The sequence below is a fragment of the Coturnix japonica genome, chromosome 3 (assembly GCF_001577835.2).
Source record: "Coturnix japonica isolate 7356 chromosome 3, Coturnix japonica 2.1, whole genome shotgun sequence".
NCBI classification, from domain to species: Eukaryota; Metazoa; Chordata; class Aves; order Galliformes; family Phasianidae; genus Coturnix; species Coturnix japonica.
The window spans coordinates 97231390-97255580 of record NC_029518.1 but is presented as its reverse complement, the minus strand read 5'-3'; the positions used below and the strand labels follow the sequence as shown (position 1 = coordinate 97255580).

The 24191-nt window shown below is 40.7% G+C and overlaps 1 protein-coding gene across 4 annotated transcripts in view; it reads right to left on the bottom strand.

Moving 5' to 3' along the window:
- MSRA (methionine sulfoxide reductase A) overlaps positions 1 to 24191 on the bottom strand; it is a 241674-nt gene that overhangs the window by 112956 nt on the left and 104527 nt on the right. For 3 of the 4 annotated variants that reach the window (XM_015859751.2, XM_015859752.2, XM_015859753.2), the window contains one exon: positions 15629 to 15748. The exons of the other annotated variant lie outside the window; for it this stretch is intronic. In XM_015859751.2, the coding sequence (XP_015715237.1) occupies positions 15629 to 15748 (120 nt within the window). The remainder of the gene's footprint in view (positions 1 to 15628; positions 15749 to 24191) is intronic. 4 annotated transcript variants of the gene reach the window in all.

Genomic DNA, 24191 nt, shown 5'->3' with positions numbered 1-24191 from the left:
AAAAGATACTGCAAGATATTGAAAAAGACCTACAACAATTAAAAGGCAGCCCACTGCTCTGCAAATGCAACTCCACTGTTCAGTGAATTGTATATGATTAACTTACACTTACTGATGGGATGAGTACTCCATACACTTAACCATCACTGTATTTTCCAGTCATTGAACATCCAACAGCTGCTGCTGTGAAATATGTTCACTTACCCATTACATTGGGTTACCAATTAGAGGGGAATTATTTAAAAGGGAATGGCACAACCACTAACGCTACTCTTGCATAAGCAGTAATTTCTGGCTTCAGGGTTGTTGGCTCTTTTTCCCTGAGGGTTTTTTTTATTATTATTATTTTGGTTATGTCAAGGTAGTAGTTTTAGAATGAAATAAGATTTACCTTGGCTTGTAGTGCTGAAATACTCCTGCATTCAACTAAGGAGATACAGAAAAACTGTTTTTAATACTTCTAGGGGAATAAAAACCTTCAAAGAAGAATTAGATGCTTTAGAACAAACCTGCCAGAGAAGGATTTTTTTAACGTTCAATCTTCATAACAGGTTTTCAATGAAGGAGACAGTAAATACGGCACAGACCTTCCTATAGGGGAAAAATACTATATTTCTTTCGCTATTACATTTTTCCTTATATTCAGTACGTCAAAACAATAGAGGTTTGGGAGGGGGGGGGAAGGTGCAGGTTTTTGTCTTCAGTAACTCTGTCATAAACAAAAATAGTCCCTCTGATGAAGTCAGTGCATTCACACAGCATGTTCAAGCACAGAACGAAGCTGTCGTGTTGCATTCTGCAGACATATAAAACCCTCTGAAAATGTATTTTACATTAAAATTCTTGTTCTCGTGATGTATCCAGAGAGGACTTGTGGGGCTGCAATTGTATCGTGATGTTCTCTAAACTTTGCACAATTAGAAATTACCCACGGAAGGCTGCACATAATACACACAGGTATTTTCTTCCTGCATCTTACAAGACCAGAAAGACATCAGGATCTAAAAATGGACACTGGAAATTACGTTTAATGGAAAATGTTCTGACACAAAGTTACTTCTCAGCCAAATAAAGCTACGTAGAAATATAAATATGTAAATACATCAGTTGGAATACTCTATGACTAAAGGTGATAAAAGAAAATGTTTTATTTCTTCGTGTTACTACGCTCTCCTCCCACACTTCGCTACCAGAAAAAAAAACCCCACGCCACTGTAGGTTTCAGAGCACTTCATGAGATAAAGTATTCCCTTTTTTATAAATGAGGACAATAGGCAGGAAGAGCTGAAGGTCACCCGAGTCAGCCTTGGAGCCAAGAATAGAACGGAATCAGCTGAGTCTCAAGGCAAAGCCCAGCTGAGGCACTGCTCCTGCCTCCTGCAATATGTTCTGCTCCAAAGAGCTGCCAGGCGAGGTCCAGCATTAAATCCACTGCTGAGCAATAGGAAAGACAAGAGCCCAATGGAGAAGAAAGCATGCACTGACCAAGCCCATGGTGCTGAATGAGCAAAGCTTCCGCTCCTGGTTTTCGCAGTGAGGGTAATTAAATGGGAAGATCTTCCCCCTCCTGCAATCAGGGAGAAGTTTCTCTTGTGGGAGGGTTTCCCAAAGAGGAGAAGATGGATGTGTTGCTGGTGTAAGTGACAACTGCAGTGGGAGTCTGGGGAACCTTGGAAGAGGGGAGAAAAGAGAGAGTTATCTTCTTGTAACTTATTATTTAATAAGTTATCTGAAGAAGTTTTGTGTAATCTTTCTCAAGCAGAATAGGAGTGATAGCTCTGCTAGACAAGATGTTCCTTAACGCTCTGTGCCATCCTCCTAATTAAGAGCTATTAAAAATGCTTAAGGACAAATAAATAACCACTTATCGCGCCAGTGATATAAAAAGAATTCCTATCCAGGTATAACACTATGGCAACTGCTTTTGTAAGATACTCTTTGACATTCTGGCAGAGCAGCTCCTGTTTAACAATGCTAATGCAGGAAGATGAGAATAAAGGAGGCAAAAAGCAACTGAGTGATATCACCGCTCATAGTTCAATTGTTTTGATGAATTCTGCCCTCACGCGTTGTATGAACTTATCAGGTGTAGACAAATTCTATTTCATGGTAACAATGAGTCTGCACAGGGAAAAGTCTATTATCATATTGAAAATAAAGGAACGAGAAAGGAATTCAAGGCAGTAAATAGATGAATATGCAGTAAGACATTTGGCCCTATAGGAAACAGGGCTGCAGTATATGCCTTCTATATCTGTTGTGACACTATTTATTCCTGTGCTTTTAGTATGAGATCAAAAGGGCCTACTATAAGAGCAGCAGCAAAAAATGCAGCTTGGCTGCACATGTTTTTCCTTTTTAATCAATTATTTCCTTTTACATCATTACTCAAATAGTTAACCTTCCAGCAGGCTTTAGAAATGGTTCTCTGTATTATGTAAAGTTCCTTGAATCCACATTGCTACCAAAAAGATACTAGCAATCTGTAGAGGCTCTGGTGGGGTTCAGCATGTGTGAATCTCTGTGAAAGGCCACAAAAGAGGATTTTGCTTCTCTTGGATAATACAGTCGAAAGCAGCAGGAGCTGGTACCAACATATTACACACTTCTGGTGCTACAGTCCCCATATCAAACACCTGCTCAGGAAGTTAGAATCCTAGAACCACAAGTATTGCAAAAGACCTCTAAGATCCCCAAGTCCAACCCCACCCCAGCCCTCCATGCCCACTATATCCCTCAGTGCCACATCCCCATAGTTCTGAAACACCTCCAGGAACAGTGAACCCACCACCTCCCTGGGAAGCTGTGCCACTGCATCACCACTCCCTATGGGTATAAATGTTTTCTAATATCTAACCTGAACCTCCCCTGGCACAACATGAGACCACTACCTCTCATTGTGGCTAAGAATTTTATTTTATTATTTGTACTGTTGGAAGCCAAATCTGGAACTTCAGTTCTGCCTTTTCCTAACTGAGAACCTCATCTCTTTTGGTTCTATACCCACCACATTTCCATTCTGGATCACATGTTGCTGCACAGTCAGAAGCATAAGACATCCCTTCTCCATCCAAAATCTGACCTACTTAATTCATGTAAATTAGATCCTACCAAGTACACTGAATCCCACTCTATATTTTTCCATTTAATTTTAGCTTCCCTTAAAGACTTCTGAATGGATCACAAAGGCAGGCTGGGAGACTACGCTGTGAGCAGAGAACTCATTGCACATTACTCCCGTCTTTGAACACCTTTGAAGACCTGCAGAAGGGCTAAACTGTCCCTGAACAAAGAGGAATGAGGAAAGAAATAAAACAAAGTCATTTGTTAAATCAAAATAAATGAAGCAGTGAAAAATAATGGTCCCATCTGCACCTACCACTGGTTCAGGGTCAGCTCTGCTGAAGTGAAGTGTGCTGCCAAAATCTCTAAAGAAAAATGGAACAGAATCCTGACCGTATTCCTCACTATACACAGTCCATTGAAAATAAAGAAAAATAGATTATGATAACAATAAATATTTTACACTCTTGCAATGCTGTGCATCTCCAAAACTTTCCACAAATAGAACATAATCAATGAAAGTAGAATGTACTTTTCCAAGATATTATTTGCTAGTCCGTTTCCACTCTTTTCTTTCACCTTATCATCCTATTAAAAGACCCAGACAGAGTTTTTTCCTGACGTAACATCACTGACATCAGCAGAATTATGCCTAGGATCAATCTGGCCCAGCTTATTACTTTTTTAATAGGTGATGAGAGTATTATAATGGTGTTCCACTTGAGTTGGAACAAAGAATTTTCACAGCATCCAGCATACATAATGACATGATTAAATCCTGTCTCCTTTCCAGGAAATCTAAAACACTATAATTATAAAAAAGAGAGGTAAAAAAAGAAAATAACGTGCAATGGCGGTATAGTTGATACTGCAAACTTTATGTTTGGTACATGGTACCTGTCACCCTTCCGGAATGAATTAAGAAATGTTATAGCCATTATGACCTCCTGAATAACACATGCAAGAGAATTTAAACCATGACTTCCATTTGGGGAGGAAAATATTCCTTCACAGAAGCAAATCTTAGCTGATGGCTAAGATGAACGTATTTCAGAAAGATAAACAAGTCCTAATTTAAAGATCCTCAGTGATGGCAAATTTCTACCTCTTCTTGGAATCTCTTCTAACCTTTATAATTAAGGAGATGCATCTTAGTCAAGGCTGCCAGCTGTAATGCATGTTCTACTGATTCATGCATTGTGCTGCAAGCAGCTGGAAGCACTCATGTTTCCTATGCCTGTAGAAAGACTGAACCCAAAGGGAAGCATAACAGGGTGGCAGAAGTGTTCAAGAAGAGTTCAGTGATGCCCATGGTGACACAGTACTCCTGCCCAAGGAACTATTCAGTGAGCACTCTGGGACTCCTCCTACCTGCCCCCAGCAGCCTTCCATGTGGGCTGGAAAACTTCTGCCATCCCCTTCCCAACAAGAAGGAATGTCACAGGCTGCATTATGCCACACAATGGCCCAGATTTGTGCCAGGGAAGGTTTAGGTTGGATATTAGGAAAATCTTCTCCACAAGAGTGGTCACACTCTGGCACAGCTGCCCAGGGAGGTGGTGGGGTCACCATCCCTGGAGGTGTTCCAGAACCATGGGGATGTAGCACTGAGGGACGTGGGCAGTGGGCATGGGGGAGGTGGGCTGGGGTTGGACTTTTGGAATCTCAGTGGTCTTTTCCAACATGAATGATTCCATGCCCCAGGTTAAACTGGAGCCCAAGTTGAAACTGCCTTCTCTTTGCTTACCTCTCTACTCAAAACCAGGCAGTAGCAAGTCAGGGGCATGTTTGTACTGCTGTGCTAAAATTATCTTCTTATTCCCTTTGATTTCTCCAACAGTCTGCAGCAATCCGTTGTCTTTTCTCTTAGCCTTACATGCTAAGCTTTGGGGAAAAACTCCTTTTTTCTCTGTGCTTTCCCCAGCAAGGTCGCAGACTGTGCCAAGTCTAGTATTCAAAACATCACTGACAGATCTTTAATATTTTTCCTCACTGCAGCACTATAATAGCAGAAAGTAAACTGCACAGAATTTATGGAAATGTGACATTCGAACACGACCACTCAAAGGCATTTCGGTTACAATTAACATTTTTCACTGTGAGCAAAGAAAATAAAAGTGGTTTCTAATCAAATCATTGAATAAACTGGATAAAACCAAATGGGGAACTAGTCGACAAAAAATAAGGTTAGTTGCTTCATTTTTCACTGGATGGACTTGGTCTGTGCACTAACATTGTGGGCACACTTGTATGCAAGCATTGTCGCTGTGTATTTTGCTCTCAGTAACAGGTACTGAAGTGTCTCCAGGCATGCACCACTTGCAGTGGGGGAGGAATAAAGCTGATCATTCCTTCTTGCTTTTTTGCAGCCACAAAACTCTTAGGAATCCTGAAGTGAAAGTGCACTGGATGTAAAAAGAAGCCACCAGAGACAACACACTTCCAAACAAAGTAGGGCAGTGCAAGGAGTCCACTCATTCTCTCAGTGTAAAATATTCATTAGTCAATACAAAAAGCCTAGGATTACTCTCTGGCCTTAAGGCCAACTACATGACAACTCATCTCACAACTAAAGCAAGGCAATGAAGCTGTGAAGGGCCAGCTGAGGGCACTGGGATGGTTCAGTCTAGAGAAGAGAAGCTCAGGAGAGATCTTACTACCCCTACAATTCCCTGAATGGAAAATGTGGCAAGGTGAAGGTTGACCTATTCTCCCAGCTAATGGCAATAGGATAAGAGGTAATGATCTCTGGTTGTGCCAGGGGAGGTTCAGGTTGGATATTAGAAAACATTTCTTCTCTGAAGGAGAAGACACAGGCAGTAGGCATATTGGGGGTGGTCTGGGGTTGGTCCTGGGATCTCAGTGGTCTTTTCTAACCTGAATGATTCCATGATCCTAAACATTTTATTCTCCTAAATAGGGTTTTATGCATCCATGCTGCTTACTGGATTTGGACACCTGTACCACGTTAACCATCAGCAGTGCCCAGGAACTGTCTGGGAGAGGCTCCTGGCCTGGCTCAGAGCATAGCAAGTATTGCCAAAGCAGTCAAACTGATGCCCAGATCTGTGCCCTGTTCTGTTTGCTGACATAAATAGAGCCTCTGCGTAGCTATGACAACTCTTCTAGGGATGTCACTAGTGCTGATAACAAAGAAGCTGTCTCTAGAAGCTAAAGAGGAGATGTCTTTCCAGGAGTTCACCCTGATGATTCTTTTAAGAGCATCTGCAGCACCAAGCAGTCTCTCTATCTGCAGCAGGCAGCTGCTGCCTCTTTTGAAGTACAGGTTTAAGGGCAGATACCTCAGAAGGGCCACTTTGTCCACATCAACAGGCTGAAGAGATTTCATTGATGTGGAAATGAGGTGTGTTCTCAGTCCTGTTGGTGGTCACAGTTCACCTACAATTTGAATCCAGTGCAGACAAATGATAGCGACTGCTATAAGTGCTGGGTAGGAAAGAACACCTCCTGTCAGCAGGGAAGCTGATGCTATGTGATGTGCAGCCACGAAGAAAATTCTCCTTCCTTGGTGTCAAAGTGAAAGCCTCCAAAGAAGCATTACAGAAGTCTTTCAGAGCAGGAACTGCTCAGAAAAAATAGAAAAGTTGATGTTTTCAGATCCCTTAAGAAGGATCTGCTGTTTGTTTTTCCCCCATTACCATGCTTTCCTCCACTTCCCAACTTCCCCTGTTGCTTTGTGCTCTGCTGATACAGCATGCTTTTATGGAATAATCATTACTGTGGCAGAGGGTTAATAGAGCAACTAATGCCCTTTTACACACATACCCAGTGGAAAATCTACATTCCTAGACATATTGATACTCTCAAGAACCAACTTCTAGCAAAATGTTGACTAACTACAGCAAGTTCACATTGAAACCACAAGTCTCCCCTCTACATGCGAATGCCAAAACCAAAATCACACTGAATGAACAGACAAATTAATACAACAATCATTAAATTCATGCCATTTTCATGTAGCTGGAAGCTGGGAGGGATATGAAGAAAGAAATAATGCCAACTTGTGCGGAAGGAGATTGTAAGATTAAACAGATCCTTGGTGTGAAGCAATACAGGAAATATATTTCAACTTATCGGCTGCTTCTGTTGGAACTATCATGAGTGGCTCGTGGACTGTCCATTGTGCTTGGTGGTAAAAATCTCTGCTGTAGTTCTAAATAGGTCTGAGTCATGCTACTTGTTCTATGATGACAACTCTTGCACTCTGTTACTGAGAGGAAGCTCCCTACCAATGGAAATGGCAGATATACCATCACTTTGGGTCTTCAAATAAAAAACTGGACGATGCCCATTTCAGAAGCCTGAGCTTTGTAGGTCACTACTGTGATTACAGCCGTACTCTGGGCATCCAAGCAGACAACAACAAACGTAAAGCTGCTACCTAGCAATAGGCTTCTATGCCTCATGTAGGAGTTCGCAGGTGGCAACATACCCATTTTATAACACCAGTCATCTGACTCCATTGTAATTTACAGCTTTACCATCTTTAGTGCATCAAAGAATTTCTAACATCTTGGTCTCTTTTAAAAGGAACGTACATAAAATGGACACAGAAGCCTACAGCAAATTATCAACAACCAAACTGAAAAGAGCTTTTCCTGAAGCAGCATTCATTTATTGGCTTTACCAAGACAGGACTCCATCAGCACACTTATTGCTCTCTTTCAGATCTCATTTCCTGCTGTGCAAAGTTCTAATCCCTTGCAATTTTATGAGCCTTTTCCTCCCAGAATGCACCCAGAAGCTTGACCAAATAAATTAACAACTTTTTAGATCATTCTGTTTAATGGAATAGTGTAGAGTTCTGAAAAGTAGTGTCGTCCTATTCAAAATGAAATCTTCCAATGGCCAAAGTACCATTGTAAAACATCATCCCCCCTTTTTTTTAATCCATCCTTAACATTTAGGAGCAACTAAAAAAAAAAAAAAATCAGAGTTCTGATTTCTTAATTTCTTTTATTTCTCCGTTGACCAAAAGTAATCAATAATGCAATGTAATAATGCAGCCAGGTGTTATTTTCACTTAATTTGTGTGCGTGTGCTTAGCTAACATTAAAAAAAGAAAAAAAGAGTCACTTCTTTAGTGTCTGTCTTCCCTTTCTAAATAAGTAATATGCTGCCTACTACCGTGTGTCATACTCCCAAAGGGAGTTGAATGTTTTTTCTTATTTTTGTGTGAGTAATCCTGTGAACTCACTTGCAGTCTTGTTTTCTCCTTGAAATCACAGAATCATCTAGATTGGAAAAGACCTTCAAGATCATCAAGTCGAATGTTCTCTGAGCATCCTTTACCCTGATATTACAGCCCCAAAGGCCCTGCCTCTCCTATCACCAGACCAAATTCTTGTCTCACCTTGAGAAATCCACATTAGAGAGCACACAAACAGGTTATGAATGATATTTAAGTATTACATCCTACAAACAGTTTTCATGCTTCGGAATACCCACAGGTAACCTCAGCAGAGTTACAGTCATCTGTACTTCTAGGAAGACTACTTGGCAGTTCCTCTTTGTATTTCCAACTGTCTCCTCACAGAATCACAGAATGGTTGGGTTGGAAGAGACCTCAAGGCTCGTGAAGCTCCAACCCGCTGCCACAGGCAGGGCCACCAACCTCCACATTTAATACCAGCCCAGGCTGCCCAGGGCCCCATCCAACCTGGCCTTCAACACCTCCAGGGATGGTTGCGGCACCCACAGCCCCTCTGGGCAGCTGTTCCAGCACCTCACCACTCTCATAGTAAAGAACTTCCCCCTGATATCCAACCTAAGTCTTCCCTCCTTCAATTTAAAACCATTTCCCCTGGTCCTGCTGTCATCCACCCTTTCAAAGAGTAGACCCCCCTCCTGTTCATAGGCTCCCTTTAGGTATTGAAAGGCTGCAATGAGGTCACCCTGCAGCCTTCTTTTCTCCAGGTTGCACAAGCCCAGTTCCCTCAGCCTGTCTTCATAGGGGAGGTTATTTTTCCTCAGGAAAAAAATAACACAAAGGAAAGAATACTAACCACAATAGCAAAGGTGAGACCTTTTGTAACGTCATCCTTTTCACAAGTATAGGTACCAAAACCACCATCATTGTCCATGCCTAAAATGAGGAGCACCTTCTGTTTTCAGACACAGTAACAAGGTGAACACAGTGGTCTAAACTAGCATGAAGTCATTTCTGGAAATGAAGATCCTTTGAGAGCTCAGTGTAGGCTGCAGGTCAGATTTTGCCTTTGACTCATTTGGTAATGGTCTTTCAACCTCTGCAGCTATCACATTTTCATCTTATATATATATATATATATATATATATATATATATATATATATATATATTTCATAAAACCAGGAGATCAGGAGATGAGAAAGACAGAAATGATACATCTCAGTGGAATACAATTCAAATAAAGTTGTTAATAATAAATAATGTATTTAGCTTTATACTGCTGCTACTACCTAAGCCTGTGATTATGGGAAATGCTGTGATAAATAGATAAAACAACAGAGAATAGCAGTGAGGCAATAAGGATTTGAAATTTGCCACGAGGAAGAAGCAGGTATCTAAATAATAAATATCAGTTTAATTTCTTCAAGCCTCCATCTGCCATGATATTAGCCCTCAGAAGCCAGAATATGAAACAGGAATGTTAACTTAACCTTGATTAAAGATGGAGCAGAAATCCCTGAGCACAGTGGCCACCATTTCTTGCTGACAGGCAGCCTCTTGTTTTTCAGACAATGGTCAGTAAAAATATTTGTTCTTCCCTTTATTTTTTAAATGACGAACTCACAGAATGTATTTCTGTATCCTGATATACTAAGGCACAATGAGTTAGTAAGAAACTCTTCTATTGAAAAAGAACATGTCAGTCATGTCAAAAGCATCAATTTTCTAGGTAGAACTTCAGTACAGCAGGTAACTGAAATTCAATGCATCTGTTATATTTCTTGTTGCCAAGGCTTTAACATTGCAGCAGCATCTGCTATCACCTTTCCAAGTGAAGTGAAATTGGTGCATTCATTTTATTTCATGACTTAGCAGCTGCATTGAGGATGAATTACAGATTATTGGGCTATATAAAGGTTTTCTTGGCACATATAGGAAGATCCAAGGACTACAGTCTCAAAATTATAAACACAACTTATTCTGTGATCTAGTTATTAAAAATTAAATATTTTCTACAATATTCTGTTCTTCAGCTGCTGTAAAAAACACTGAAGAACAGTAACATCCACAGTACGTGGCTTTAACTTTGATCAGTTTGGTATTTTATACTTCATTTGGTTTGCACTGGAACAGGTTGCCCAAGGAGGCTGTGGATGCCCCATCCCTGCAGGCATTCAAGGCCAGGCTGGATGTGGCTCTGGGCAGCCTGGGCTGCTGGTTGGTGACCCTGCACACAGCAGGGGGTTGGAACCAGATGGTCATTGTGGTCCTTTTCAACCCAGGCCATTCCAAGATTCTATGATTCCATGATTCCATGATTCTATGATATGATGACCTTTCCTTCCTTCTTGATGGGTGAACTAGGTTAAAAAATAATAATAATAGGTGAGAGGTAGAGGAACTGGCCAACCATAGTAATGCGTGTTGTACAGATCAAGGCCAAGATAAGCACCAGCATTCTTTACAGAATCTATAAGTCAATAAAATTCCTATATCTTGATCTTACACAGACACAAAAAAGAACGGACAATGGCACAACAGGAATCTATTTTCTTGATACTGAAAGAAAATGTCCTGAGCCACTTTCATTACTGCTTGGAAGCTTTAATCTTGTGGACTTAGTTCATGAAAACCTTCAGATCCCTTTACAAGAGACAGAAAGTGAATACTGGTAGTTTATATACTTAAGCATTTTCAAAAGTCAGACTCATTTCAGAATGGGGTTGTGAAGTTTAAATTAAGGGCTTTTCAAGTAAGGTGGTGTCTCTGTATACTGATTGTTGTTCATCTGTGTCACGGAGAGAATGAGAAATCTGAGACAGAATGAGGCATCTCCCCACACTGCACTGTCTTTATATTGCTATAGTAACTTGTGCAAATGCTAGAAAGACTTTCTGTTTTTGGATTCTCTCTTTAGCAATGATATTAATGCACAGCATGTTAAGTAAGATCTATGTCATGGAGTCAAGCCCTCTGCATGCATTTTCTTTCTTAAAGAGAAGACATGCCAGCTATCAACTACCATGGGTCCTTGTGCTGGTCTTCTTGCCCTCTCTCATGTAGAGCACAGATGAAGGAGAGAGAGAAGTAATTCTGTATATCAACAACTGACCAAGGTGGTGGGAGGTAACAGAGCAAGAAATTAGCTCTGCCTTTGTCCAGTCTCTTCCATTAACTATTTAAAAGTCTTCCAGGTGACCTCTGGAAGCCGAAATGTCTTAAAGATGGAAACTCCTACATACCAGGATCAGTCAAAAGACTAATTGGTAGGCAAAAGGCAGTATTATCCATCAGAAAAAAAAGCATAAAAATGTGGGCTTGCTGTATACGAGATGTACAACAACTTCACATCAAGCATTTTACGTAACTCAAAAGAGGAACTAATTCCACATGGCGCACTTTAATATTGCATTGTTAATTATTAAGGCTTGTGATCCGTAAACAAGAGAATATGCCTCAGAAAGTTATTGAGAATTGACAAGATTATAAATGGGTTTAACTAAACAAATATACTGCCGTGTTCACTAAGCCCTGTAACAAATAAAGGATAATAAACAGGCACATTCATCTGTTTTTCTTCTATTACAGTCACTGAAGACAAACACAGGGGAAAAAACAAGACAAAATAAAATGACCTGCTTACATGTTAACAGCCTGGACCACAATACTGTAAACTGTCCTGCTTTTAAGAAAATCATCGTTAGCTTCAGATTTTATATGGTAATTGTACATCGGCAGTTTATGAATAACAACAGTGGAGTTTTTCCCTTCTGATTTCAGAGCCACTTGAGCTATGCAGATTTCAAAAAGCTTATGAATATACAGATAAACACAGAACTGCTCTGAACATCTGTAAGCAAAATACAAAAATACTTCCATAGTGAACGAACATCCTGTGCGGTCTATTGCTGGCCCAAACTGGTGCATTTACATATTAGCCTAATGCACCAAATATAGCTCAAAATCCTTCATCCAGTCCAGAATGCCCTCTCAGATTTTCATCTGCATGGTCGTCACCATACAACGTAAAAATAACATTTTAGAACTGTTTATGAGCTACAAAATAACTCAATTATCTCTTAGACACCAATTTAACACGGCAATGCCACATTATCTGATTGGAGAATCTTCACATGATCTACCCGACACCTGAACAAAATGACACTGAGCTGAACCATGACGTTCCTACCTCCACAGGAGAGTTAGATTTTGCTGCTCTTTGAGGTCTATGAAGACTGGAGTTTACAGACTTGAAAGAAGATGAAAAGATACTTAGTTATGACTAACAGACCTGGTGTGAATGTGAAGCAGTGTATCAAATCACAATCAATATGCTCAAGAGTCTCCATCTCAGTAATTCTTAAGCCTACAGGCATTTAAATGCAAATATTAGTGCCATGTTACCTCAGACTTGCAGATCAATTACATGGAAAGCAGTGCTCTCCACGCAGGACTCTAAGCAAGAGGTTAGTCAGGATTATTAAGGAACATCCTAAATTCACAAGAAATCAAAAACCTTCAAAGGCTCTATGAGCCAAAGGAGGTAGAAAATATTCCTATCCCCCTTGGTAAGACAGAAAGCAGGAACTTTTTCCTGTGCAGTGTAAGAAAGACCAGCATTCCAAATACATACATAACATGCTTGGATCAGATAAATGATCAAGGACTGGAACTTCATGCATCCAAGAACGAGAGATTGGGAAATCTCAGCAGGCACACAGTCCCCTGCCTCCATACTCACATACACAGACAATGCATGGCAATACTCTTAGCTCCAGACAGAAGGATGAATAGTAAATGTACATGCAGACATCATAGCTATGTTGAAACTAGATGATCATTATGGTCCTTTTCAACCCAAGCCATTCTATGACTCTACGATTCTGTATCAATTATCTGCTCACAACAGGCATCCAATTTCTTTGAAGAAGTCCAAGGGCAATCACAAAAAGCTGTCAGATATGACCACAGCATGGCAGGTGTGATTAATCTCACACATCTCAAATGGCACTAAATCCTACATCGAGGGAATCAAATCTAAAAAGCACCATTGGTTGATATGTTTGGAGAGCCCTTAGCTTGGGCAAAACAGTAAATCCACACCATTTTGCCTCGGGTCTCGCTGGTGATCTGCTTTTGGAACAAGGGCTACATGCTCAACCAAAAGAATTACTGCTCTTATTCCTTCAGAGCAGAGTGCCAGGAAGGTGCTGGATTAAAATAACTTCCCTGCACAGATTCTCCAGCCTGCATGAGTTGAATGCAAAGCACAAATACTTGCCAAGCAGATAACTTTTAGTGGCATTAATGTGCTTTCTAGAGCTGGATTTAGAGGCCACAACTGCTAAGTGTTTGCCACGGATATGACCTTGTCAGAACAGATAAAGAGGAAAGTGGCAATCACACAGTGTGCAACCGAAGTCTACTGCTTCATAAGTTGTTCTCCCCAATGAAAACTATGGCAACTAGAAGCAGCCAGATGGCAATATCTTAGGGGGGCTGGTGAGAGCTCTCCACAGAGACTTCCAAAAGGTATGTTCAAAGATGAAACAAAATCTGCCAGAAAAAAAAAATAAAGAAAGAAATCAGAATAAAATCAGAATAAAATGGAGCTAGAAGAAGCTAACTAGGAAGAAAAAAAAATAGCATGCAGGAATCAGTACTTTCTCCAGTTTAGCTCAGCTGCACCACTAAGAACAGAAATAGGCAGCACATATGCATCCCATTTATGTTCACTGAGACCAGGCTGTGAAGTGTGTGCTTAATAGAATAAATAGATTGGGAAAGAGAAACTTTTCTGCACATCCCTACACTGTATATCCCCATTCTGTGTATACAACATAATTAATGTCCATGTCATTAAACAGCTCTGCCAAAAAATGAAATAGGCCAGTGATATCACAGAATCACAAAATTCTAGGGGCTGGAAGGGACTTCTAGAGATCATAGACTCCAACCCTCCTGCAAAGCAAAATCCCTACAAACTCCTTATATTTGCTTATTAATTCACAGATGATGCAGAGAAATGATCAAAACAGATAGCACAGGAATATTAGGAAGTGAAAGCATTAGGAAGCAACAGATTGTATGGATTAGTAGGACAGGCATCACTCGATAGGTGGTATTTCCCTTTGCTGTTTTGCAGGAATTCTGTTTTTCTCTGCATTAGTTAATACAGAAGCATAGCATCCTTCTTTTTGTTCTAGACATATTTACATTTCTACATACTGCTCTGAGTTACCAGCAGAAATTCTCCCTAATCACTACATTTTCCTTAGCACTTACAATGCAATTTCTTACAAGTTCCATATTGTCTATAAAAATACTACTTTAAAACTTCTTTTTTCACATATACATATTTTTTTTCTATAAAGTTCCTCCTGTTCTGAGTGCCTTGCAGCACTTCTACATGGTTGCTAGAGTTCCATTATTCGTTCATGCCACTGAATTCTTTACACTCTATCAACCCCACACAATAGATTGTTAGTATGTAAGTACATCAACTTCAGCATTTGGCATAAAAAGAGCTATCAAGAAATAAAAGAAAAAGCAAACCTCCAAGTTGCCCTCCATCATAGTGTAAGGAAAGGAAGAATTTACTTTAACAGCAACGCGAGTCAGTTGGGTGCCAGTGGTTCTAAGTTTTGGATCACAGAAAGAAACCGCAGTAGGTTATCAGTATTGTAGAAGGATTAGGATGGAGTGCAATGAAAAATAAAGGCAAGGATTTGATGTGGAAATGATAGGACGCTGTGCATTGAACTACATACAAATTTAACAATTTTTTAATAATAACACAAAAGAGAAATGTAGATTTTTCCAGTAGGTTTTATAGAAAGAAAAGAAAAAAACACTCACTTCCTGGTCTCTGTCCATACTCAACTACGCACAAAATTTAAGCCAAAACTCATACTTTTTTTAAAAGACACACTTGTGTAAGCTGCAAAAAAATCCACTTCCTGAGAAAATGCATTGAAACACAAGAAGGAACAAAGAAAAACCTAAAACTTGTACATTTTTTCCTTCTTTTTTTTTCAAAGTATTTCTTATACCTTAACAAATGGTAGGAAATGACAATGGGATATGCATTCCATAGGTGTCCCTGCAGTTCAGGACACAGGGTAGGTAGGAGTGTTCTGTAAATGTCTCTTCAGTTGCTGCAGTCAGTTGTTCATTCTTTATTGTCATAGAATCACAGAATCACCAAGGTTGGAAAAGACCGACAAGTCCAACCATAGTATCAACAACAGTTCTCACTACACCATGTCCCCCAAAACAACATCTAAATGTACCTTGAACACCTCCAGTGTTGGTGACTCCACCACCTCCCTGGGCAGCCCATTCCACCACCTGACCACCTCACAATCCTTAAAAATCTAAGAGACAAGCTTACCTGAGCAGACTTCTTTGTAGGTAGGATTCGGAGTATACCCTCCTGCATAACCCACGTGGGTGGAGTAGACTCCTTTCTGTCTCCAAAACTTCCTCTCAGCTCCCCAGAAACAGCCCATACCTGAATATTGCATGAAGTACACAACAATATGTCAAAATTTGCTCAATGCTGTTTCATTTGCACATTCATTGATATAGCTCATACTGAAAGTAACATCTATAGCCAGTATGTGATGGCCAAGTGCTTCCCAAGACTAAACGTGTTGTAATTATACTGATAAATCCATTCTGCATCAGTGCACAATGCAAAAATAGGTTTATTTTATAATGCTTCTAAATGAATGTTAACACATTGCAGAGTACAAGTCCTGTAAGGGTTCAAAGGCTCAAACAAGGAGAATTTTAATGCAAACAAAAATTACTTAAAATGCAATCACACTTTGTACAGCACCATTTTTACTCCAGGTGATTAGCAAGCTGTCAAAACACAATAATTTGTATTAATGGCAAACAGTGACTTAATTTTCTGTTTTCATGCAGTCTTTAAAGATGGCAATAATAATGGATTCAATTATAGAGGAGGAAAAATGCTTTGGTTTAACAAGTTATGCATGCACATATTTGATGTTCAGACAAAACTTCAGAATTCATTCACCCACATGGCCAGTTATCAAAAGGCCATTGTCAACAGGTGTAAATTAGCAAGATACTCCTGGTATCAGGAATCAAGCACATTGTGTGAAAGCCGAGGGGAAGGAACAAACAAGACTAACATTCACAATTCTCCAATGGCTTAAACAGTTCAGGGATGTTGGCTACAATTTGAGGGACTCTAAGAAGCTGAAACATTCAGTGTACGCTCTAGTAACTAGGGTTGGATATTAGAAAGAATTTCTTCTCATAAAGAGCAGTAATGCAGTGGCACAGCTGCCCAGGGAGGTGGTGGGGGTCACCATCCCTGGAGATGTTCCAGAACTGTGGGGATATGGCACTGAGGGACACAGAGGGCATGGTGGAGTTGGCTTGAGTTGGGTTTGGGTATCTCAGAAGTCGTTTCCAATCTTACTGATTCTATGACTCTAGCATTATTCAACTAATCCCTTATTGTGGGTAATGTGCTTTCTCTTTCAATAACATAGTTCTAAAACATGAAAGCTTGTAAAATATTAGCTATCCACTGATTACACTTAGAGATCAATGACCCATTATGAGTTTTCTATTGATAACAGGTTGAGAAATTACAGAAACGTTCCTTCAAAGTTCAACTAGAACACTCATGATCACTCACACAGCCCTATTCTTTCTTTGAAACTCAGAGATTAGCTTCAAACTTACTTTGACCAACTCCTATGGTAACAAACAAAAATACAGAAGTGATGACTCAGAATATTTCAGGTGCTCAAGTGAGTCACACCAATTGGGATCTGAGCCTGTTCCTGGAGACCTTGGAAAGAGACAGGCACCTCCCATAGCCCATCTATCAAGCCAACGTGAGAAGGACAAAGGCAACTGATGGGGTGGTATGTGAGCTATTTCATCTGTGGTACAGAATAGCATGGGCCCCACACTGATCCCAAATATATTCCTAGGCTCACACCTGAGCGCAAAGGTGTAATTCAAAGAAGAGAACACAACCCAAATTCAGGTATGAGTTCAAACATGGGTCCAACTTCAAACACAAAGTAGAAATGCTCATTGCTTTCCTATTTATTTCAAGATGTCTGGAAATACTGATAATTAACCATAGTGTCTGGTGACTCTCCTTGATCAATAATTGTTGCTTAGGGTTCTCTCACCAATTGTCCTCTCCCACTTGACCTAATTACCTACATCTTCATCAGGGTTTCTTTCACTTTTTGTTCTCTGTAACCAGCTTATATCTGAAATCATTGTGTTCCCCATCCTCTCAGAAATAGACATTTTATTCTTCTGGTGAACGATTCTCATGATTTCTCAAGTATGCTGACACCTTGTGCAAACAATAAACCCTCACATCCACGAGTACAGATAAAATTGAAGTCACTGTCACAAGAAAACAACCTGCTAGCAAAGGGACATAATTTACAACAATACAACACTAAATTGCTTTTCGTGGTATTAATGCATCCAGCAGCTGATGTTTGTTATTCTGCTAAAGTGGAACCATGTTCAATGGAGAAATTGTCACAAGGGGAGGAATATTAAGAATAAACCCCCCCCTAATATTCTAGAATTTAAACGCATCCACTCTAGGAATGTCTCTTCTTGAGAGCACTGATTGCCTGAAGCCACATTCAGAGTACTAAAAGTGGGAAATAATCTCAGTTAAAGACATCATCTGGTCCTGTAGTACAGATCACAGAATCATAGGATGGTTGGTTTGGAAAGGACTTCGAGGATCATGAAGCTCCAAACCCCTGCTGCAGGCAGGGCCACCAACCTCCACATTGAATATCAACCTGGGATGTCCACAGCCCCATCCAACCTGGCCTTGAACACCTCCAGGGATGGACGGGGCACCCACAGCCAATCTGGGCAGGTGTTCCAGTACCTCACCACTCACATAGTAAAGAACTTCCCCCTGATATCCAACCTTAATCTTCCCTCCTTCAACTTAAAACCATTACAAAGAAGTTTACTTCCCCTAATTTCTACTATTCCAGTAAGAAAATGGAAGATGTTCCAAAAAATTAGATAAAACTCAGAGGAAAAGAACCAGAAAAAGCAGCTGTGAAAAGAACATAAAAGGGAAATAAGCCACCCATACTACAATGTAAAACCAGCAAAGATGAATGTGATTTTAAACTATTCACTAAATATTTTGCATAATCCTCAGTACCGGTTAAGTGAGTGTGGCTTCAGTGTTAGATAGCAAGCGGCACTCCTAAGGGAAAGAAAAAGAAGGCAAATACTGGGAACATACCCCCAAAAAAGCATAATTTGAACATAATGGGGATGGCAGGAGAGTATTTTAAGCATTGAAGATATTTGTCACTTTTTAATTGCTAATTTGTAAAACAAAAAAGTATTTTTCAAGTGATGGGTTTTGACTGACTCTTAATTGGAATTTCAAAAGGCATTTAAAGATTTTATGCTTTTGAACTTCAAAAACAAACAGATTTAAATAGCAGTCTTTAAAGGTTCATACATCCCTATAAATAATCACACAATTCGGGAATAAATGCTAATACTGCTATTCCTTTCTAGCATCCACATCCTTTTTCCCAGAGCCAGAGCATTCCCTTTATATATCTATATAAATATACATGCACATATATATATATATATCCTCTGAACAACTCTTTTGGTACACAGCTCAGAGAAGGAACATGTGTTTCCATAGGCAACCCAGCCATTAGCACGTTTGTTAAAAAGAGTTTGTATAAGCTGAAGTATTCTTGTAAAATAATGAAAGCAAAATGTTGCTCTGATAAGAGAGATAAACATCCCATTATTAAAGATAATCTGTAATAATTCTGAAATATTCACAGAGCTAAACTGAGCAAAATGGAACTCCAGGTGTTTCCTTTCTGGTGAGATTAATCGCTTTACAGATTATGTTAATGTACTGACTGACATCTTCACTGACTGTAACAGGAGTTCATACATTTAGGGGTCAATTTATTTGACTGAAGAGAGACATCCAGGGTCACAGGTGGTGCCCCATCCCTGCAGACAGCCAAGGTCAGGCTGGATGGGCTCTGAGCACCTGATGAAGCTGTGGGCATCCCTGCTCACTGCAGAGAGTGGGACCAGATGGTCTTTGAACGTCCCTTCCAACTCAAGCAATTCCATAATTCCATGATTCTTTGATTTGAGATCTCTTAGGATACCCATGGCATCTATCTGCTCAAGGCTGACAAACATGACATGGGACTTGAGAGAGACATGTGCCCTATGCAAAAGGCTAGGTAGAAGGCCATGCAAGAAACTGCAAGACCTTATATAGGGAACCTTTATTCACCCTCATTCTGCTTCCCTTCCCCGGTGTTTCTCCCTATCACACCTTTGAATAGCACTTTGTTTCTATGCACATTCCCAGATATAAATTCCTATTCATGATTCCATGATGTAAACTGGGCACAGGCGGCGCATTTGCATCAGAAGGGCATTCCTGATCCAAATTAAAACCTAATAAGACGCACCCATGCTGTACTAATTAAAGTCTATTAAGTTGTGAGCCCCATAGATGTTAACAGAGACTGAAGCTTCGGGGACTCTCAGCTTTCCATTTAGAGAATCTCACAATGGGTGTACTGTTTATATATAAAGCCTGGCTGGTTTTCCTATTTTCTCTACAACGCAAATGCATCCATGGCATTTTGATTCCATCCTTTTCTTATTCCTGTGTCCTTTACCTGTGTGTTCCTCTTCTCTGGGCACCCAGTGCATGCACAGCCTGACTTCAACTAACAACCCATGACCTTTGGTTGCTGCCAGCTTTACCTGCCAGCATTATCTCTCCCTACCCTCCCAGCAGCCCAATTGGACATCCAAATAAGAAACTTTTTGTCTAATTCTGAGGAATGAATGCATTATTTCCATGGCATGCTATGGCTTTTTTGGCCCACAGCCTGCAAGCTCTAAGCAGCAGATTAAGAAGTAGTTTCAACATCAGGCTGACAGCAGTGCTTCACTGCAGAAGATGAATGCAAAGGATAGGGATCCTGCTTCTCCTGTTTGGAGGCTTTTAGAAAGTATGCTGCTGCTAATAGGGATAAATTTCATGTTTCAATGTACTCTCAGAAAAATAAAACGTGCTGCTGTGCTGAGGGAACAAAGAGCAGCATGCCCTGGGAGCTTCTCCCCTAACCCCAGCTCACAGCAGGGAGGAGGACTGGGAGACCTGAGAGCAGCATTTCAGTACCTGACATGGGGCTGTAAGAAAGAAGGGGACTGACACCTCAAATGGGTCTGCTGGGTTAGGACAAGGGAAAATGGCTTTAAACTAAAATAGGGGAGGTTTAGACTGGTTATAAGGGAAAAGTTTTTTACAGTAAGGGCGGTGAGGCACTGGCATGAGTTACACAGAGATGGTGGTGGTGCCCCATCCCTGCACACAGCCAAGGTCAGGCTGGATGAGGCTCTGAGCACTGATGGAGCTGTGGGTGTCCCTATTTGGTGCAGAGGAGTGGGACCAGATGACCTATAATGGTCCCTTCCAACTCAAACTCTATGATTCTATCTACCCAACGTTCAGGAGCACACCGAGCAGGAGCGCAGCCTGTGCCAGCATACGCTCTGAAGCCCTAGAAGCAGCGATGCTGCCAGCTGCTCAATCCCAGCCAAAAGGAGCTGGGGCACAGGCTGCTCCTCTCCATGGAGGCAGCAGAGGACAGCCAGCCGCACATCCTGCCACTCGTTCCACTGCTCGCCGGTAGCTGACGGCACAGCTGCCAAAGCCCTTGGCCAGTCTAGGATTTGGCCCGGAGTCTGAACACGATTTATTTAGTTACCTCTATAAAATCTGGAGAAGCCTAGCAAATGCTCAGCTGCTTTGAACTGATTTTTTCTTTCTTTCTTTCTCTCTTTTTTTTTTCCCCCAGTTGGAAGAAAGAAATTGAACCTCAGCAAGCCTGAAAGTGACAGGACAAGATGGAAAGGTTTTAAACTAAAAGTGATGATTTAGATTAGAAATTATAAAGAAATCATTTACTCAGAGGGCGGTGATGCCCTGGCACTAAGCTCTGGGCACCCCATCCTTGGAGATGCCCAAGGGCATGGATGGACCCTGAGCAGCCTGAGCTGGTGGGGGGCACCCAGCCTATGGCAAGGGTTGGGGCTGGGTGAACTTTAAGGTCCCTTCCAACCTAACCATTGTATGATTCTATCATTCAAGTCATATATCTATAAAATAATGTGTATTACATAGGTTCCTACCAAATTCTACCAGGGTGTGTGATTGGCCTTTTCTCTTAAAAAATCGTGCAGTGCAATTGGTACATCTTTCTGGTTGATGTCAGTTCACGTGCTGATATTTCTAAGCCCTGAGCCAAACAGATATTTGTTTACATTGTGTGCACCTCAGCTGAGGGGACCTTTCATTCTCTGTTCATCTCGGGTTGCAGTGAGTTCTCTGGCTTCACCCTGAAGGGACAGGAGAAGACCTCTATCCACCTCAGAGCTTACACACAGTTCTTGTACCCACAGTTAAAACACTTCGTCTTGGTTTTATACAACTCTGAAGCACCTGTTTTCCAGCCAGCTTAATTTTAGAATCATGGAATTATAAAGGTTGGATAAGACCTATACGATGACCAAGTCCAACCACTGACACATTCCTGCCATGCCCACTGACCATGTCCTCATCGCCACATCTCCACATTGATAACCTCCACTGACAGTGTCCCTACCACCTCCCTGGGCAGCTTGTTTTCCTGTTTGTTCTACAGAGGGAAATATTCCAGTTTCTTTGGCTTCACTGTGGTTGAAGCCACAGACCCAAAAGGAGCACGAGATCTCAGAATCACATGTAAAAGGAGTGAAAACAGCTTTGTCAAACACATTTATATTGCTTGTGTACTAACACAACAGCTTATAAGGGCCAGAAAAGGTAAAACGATCAAAGCTGCATCCCAATAAGCACCGAGTTCAAAAGACAGCATGAATTCCCTGAGAGTCTTTGCTGTGAAATTCTTCAAATTCCTGTTGAGAATCTGGAAAGAATTTCAGATTCAGACTGAAATGTAATGTCATCTTTTACATAACGCTGTAATATGTAGGACGCTTTGGTGAGCCATCTGGATGCATATAGGATTAATGTTATCAGTCAGGATTTGAAATAAAATTGTATCGTTGATGTCTTTAGGGGTTTAACGTGCATGCAGCAACCACGGAATATTTGAGCAATCACAAAATATCGGAGATCACTGGAAAACAATCAACTAAGAAATGGTTGGGAGGAATATTAAAAAACAACAACAAAAAAAAAGCCTGAAATGGAGAACAAGCTCAGCTGAAAGAAATAAAATTCCTGATGACAGATGGCATTAAGCGGATGATCTTCCTAGATAAGCGTTGGCTCTAATGCTACAACAGGGTTGATAAATATGTTGAACAGCTTGCCTGGGGCAAGTCAAACAAAGCCCTCGGCAAGAAATTTAAAATGCAGTTTGCCTAACAGAGCAACTAAAGAGGAATTTCTTGGCTCACCATTTTGCCAAGATGTGTTCTGTTCACACTGCATGAATTCCCAGAGAAACTGTTGGGTTTGCTTCATTTTCCATAGGAAAAGCAGAAGCCTCATGTTCATTCAAATTACCAAATGGCCAGGCAATTCGCCGCTGCCAGTATGGTGGCTGCTGACATTCGAAGAGCGTGTGGGCGCGCGTTTGTATGTATGTGTGTTTGTATAAAACCTGCACGACACATTATTGTAAGAGGAAAAGGAGAACATCGTAATAGAAAGGGAGTATTTTACTGTCAACAGAAAAACTGCCATGTTCTCAGTAAGAAAAATACGTGTAACGTGTCGTAAGTATGACTATTCAAAGGCCCTGTGAGGCAACAGCACTCCAACTGGGAAAAGTGCTAGATAAAGAGACAGAAAATGGTTCTCAAAATGTATTTATGCAACCCATCGTAACAGCATGTTACAAGTTAGAAGTCATGTAAAATCAACAAGATTTTAAGAAATTTGAAGCCAATATCAAGGGCAGTGATAGGACATAAACCATGGCTGCCATGAACTTCACGGTTGCAGCAGGAGAGGTTTCAGATATTCCTATTCAAATGCAGTTTTGATCTTAACCAGCAGAGAGCAGGGAAATACACATCTCAGTGTTCTAAAATACTCTCAAAGATAGCCTTATTCGTTGCCTTGGTATTCTTTTCCCACCCAATAAACTGGAATGGTTAAGCCAAGTTGCTCTCTGGTGAGTCCATACAGTAAGAATATTCCATTATTACAATCCTTTGCTGGAAAACTTTTTTTCTACTTTCCAGAAACTGGAAGATATGGACCACTCATAAACCATTTATATACTCATCCAAAAGGCTGGCACCACAACTTGGGGAGGGAATACATGAAAACAGCACTGGCCAAACTTCCTGACCTGTGAGTGAACCTTTCAGGAAGCTCATCTCAGGTCTAAATAATCAGAATTAGCAGTGTAAATTGCTTCTAAAGGTGAACAGGATGAGAAGTAGATCTTGAGAGAGTGAAGAAACAGAAGCACTTCCATGGCTCTGCTCTTTTCTGCATTGCTGGACTACCAGCCGTGTTCCCAATGGCTGTTCTGCAACCATTTGTTGTGCATTAATCACGCTCAGCATTCCCTTAATTCTTAATTAGGAGAGAAAGGTTAAAAGGAGTTGGAAGACGTGCAGGATTCATCGGCACAAATATACACATACAATTCATAAGCTCTACTTCCCAGCTCCCAAAAGGGCACAGTGTGGGAATGTGCCATAGGAAGCCTGGCAGCAGCCATTTGGATCTGGGGAACCATACTTCCTCTCTCCTCTAGAAAGCAAATACTTCAATACTAATTCTCATGCATTTAGCTCCTTTCATCAAAAGACATCAAAGCATTTTGCACACAATAATTAAGCCTCGCATGAACCATAATTTATGAATTATTACT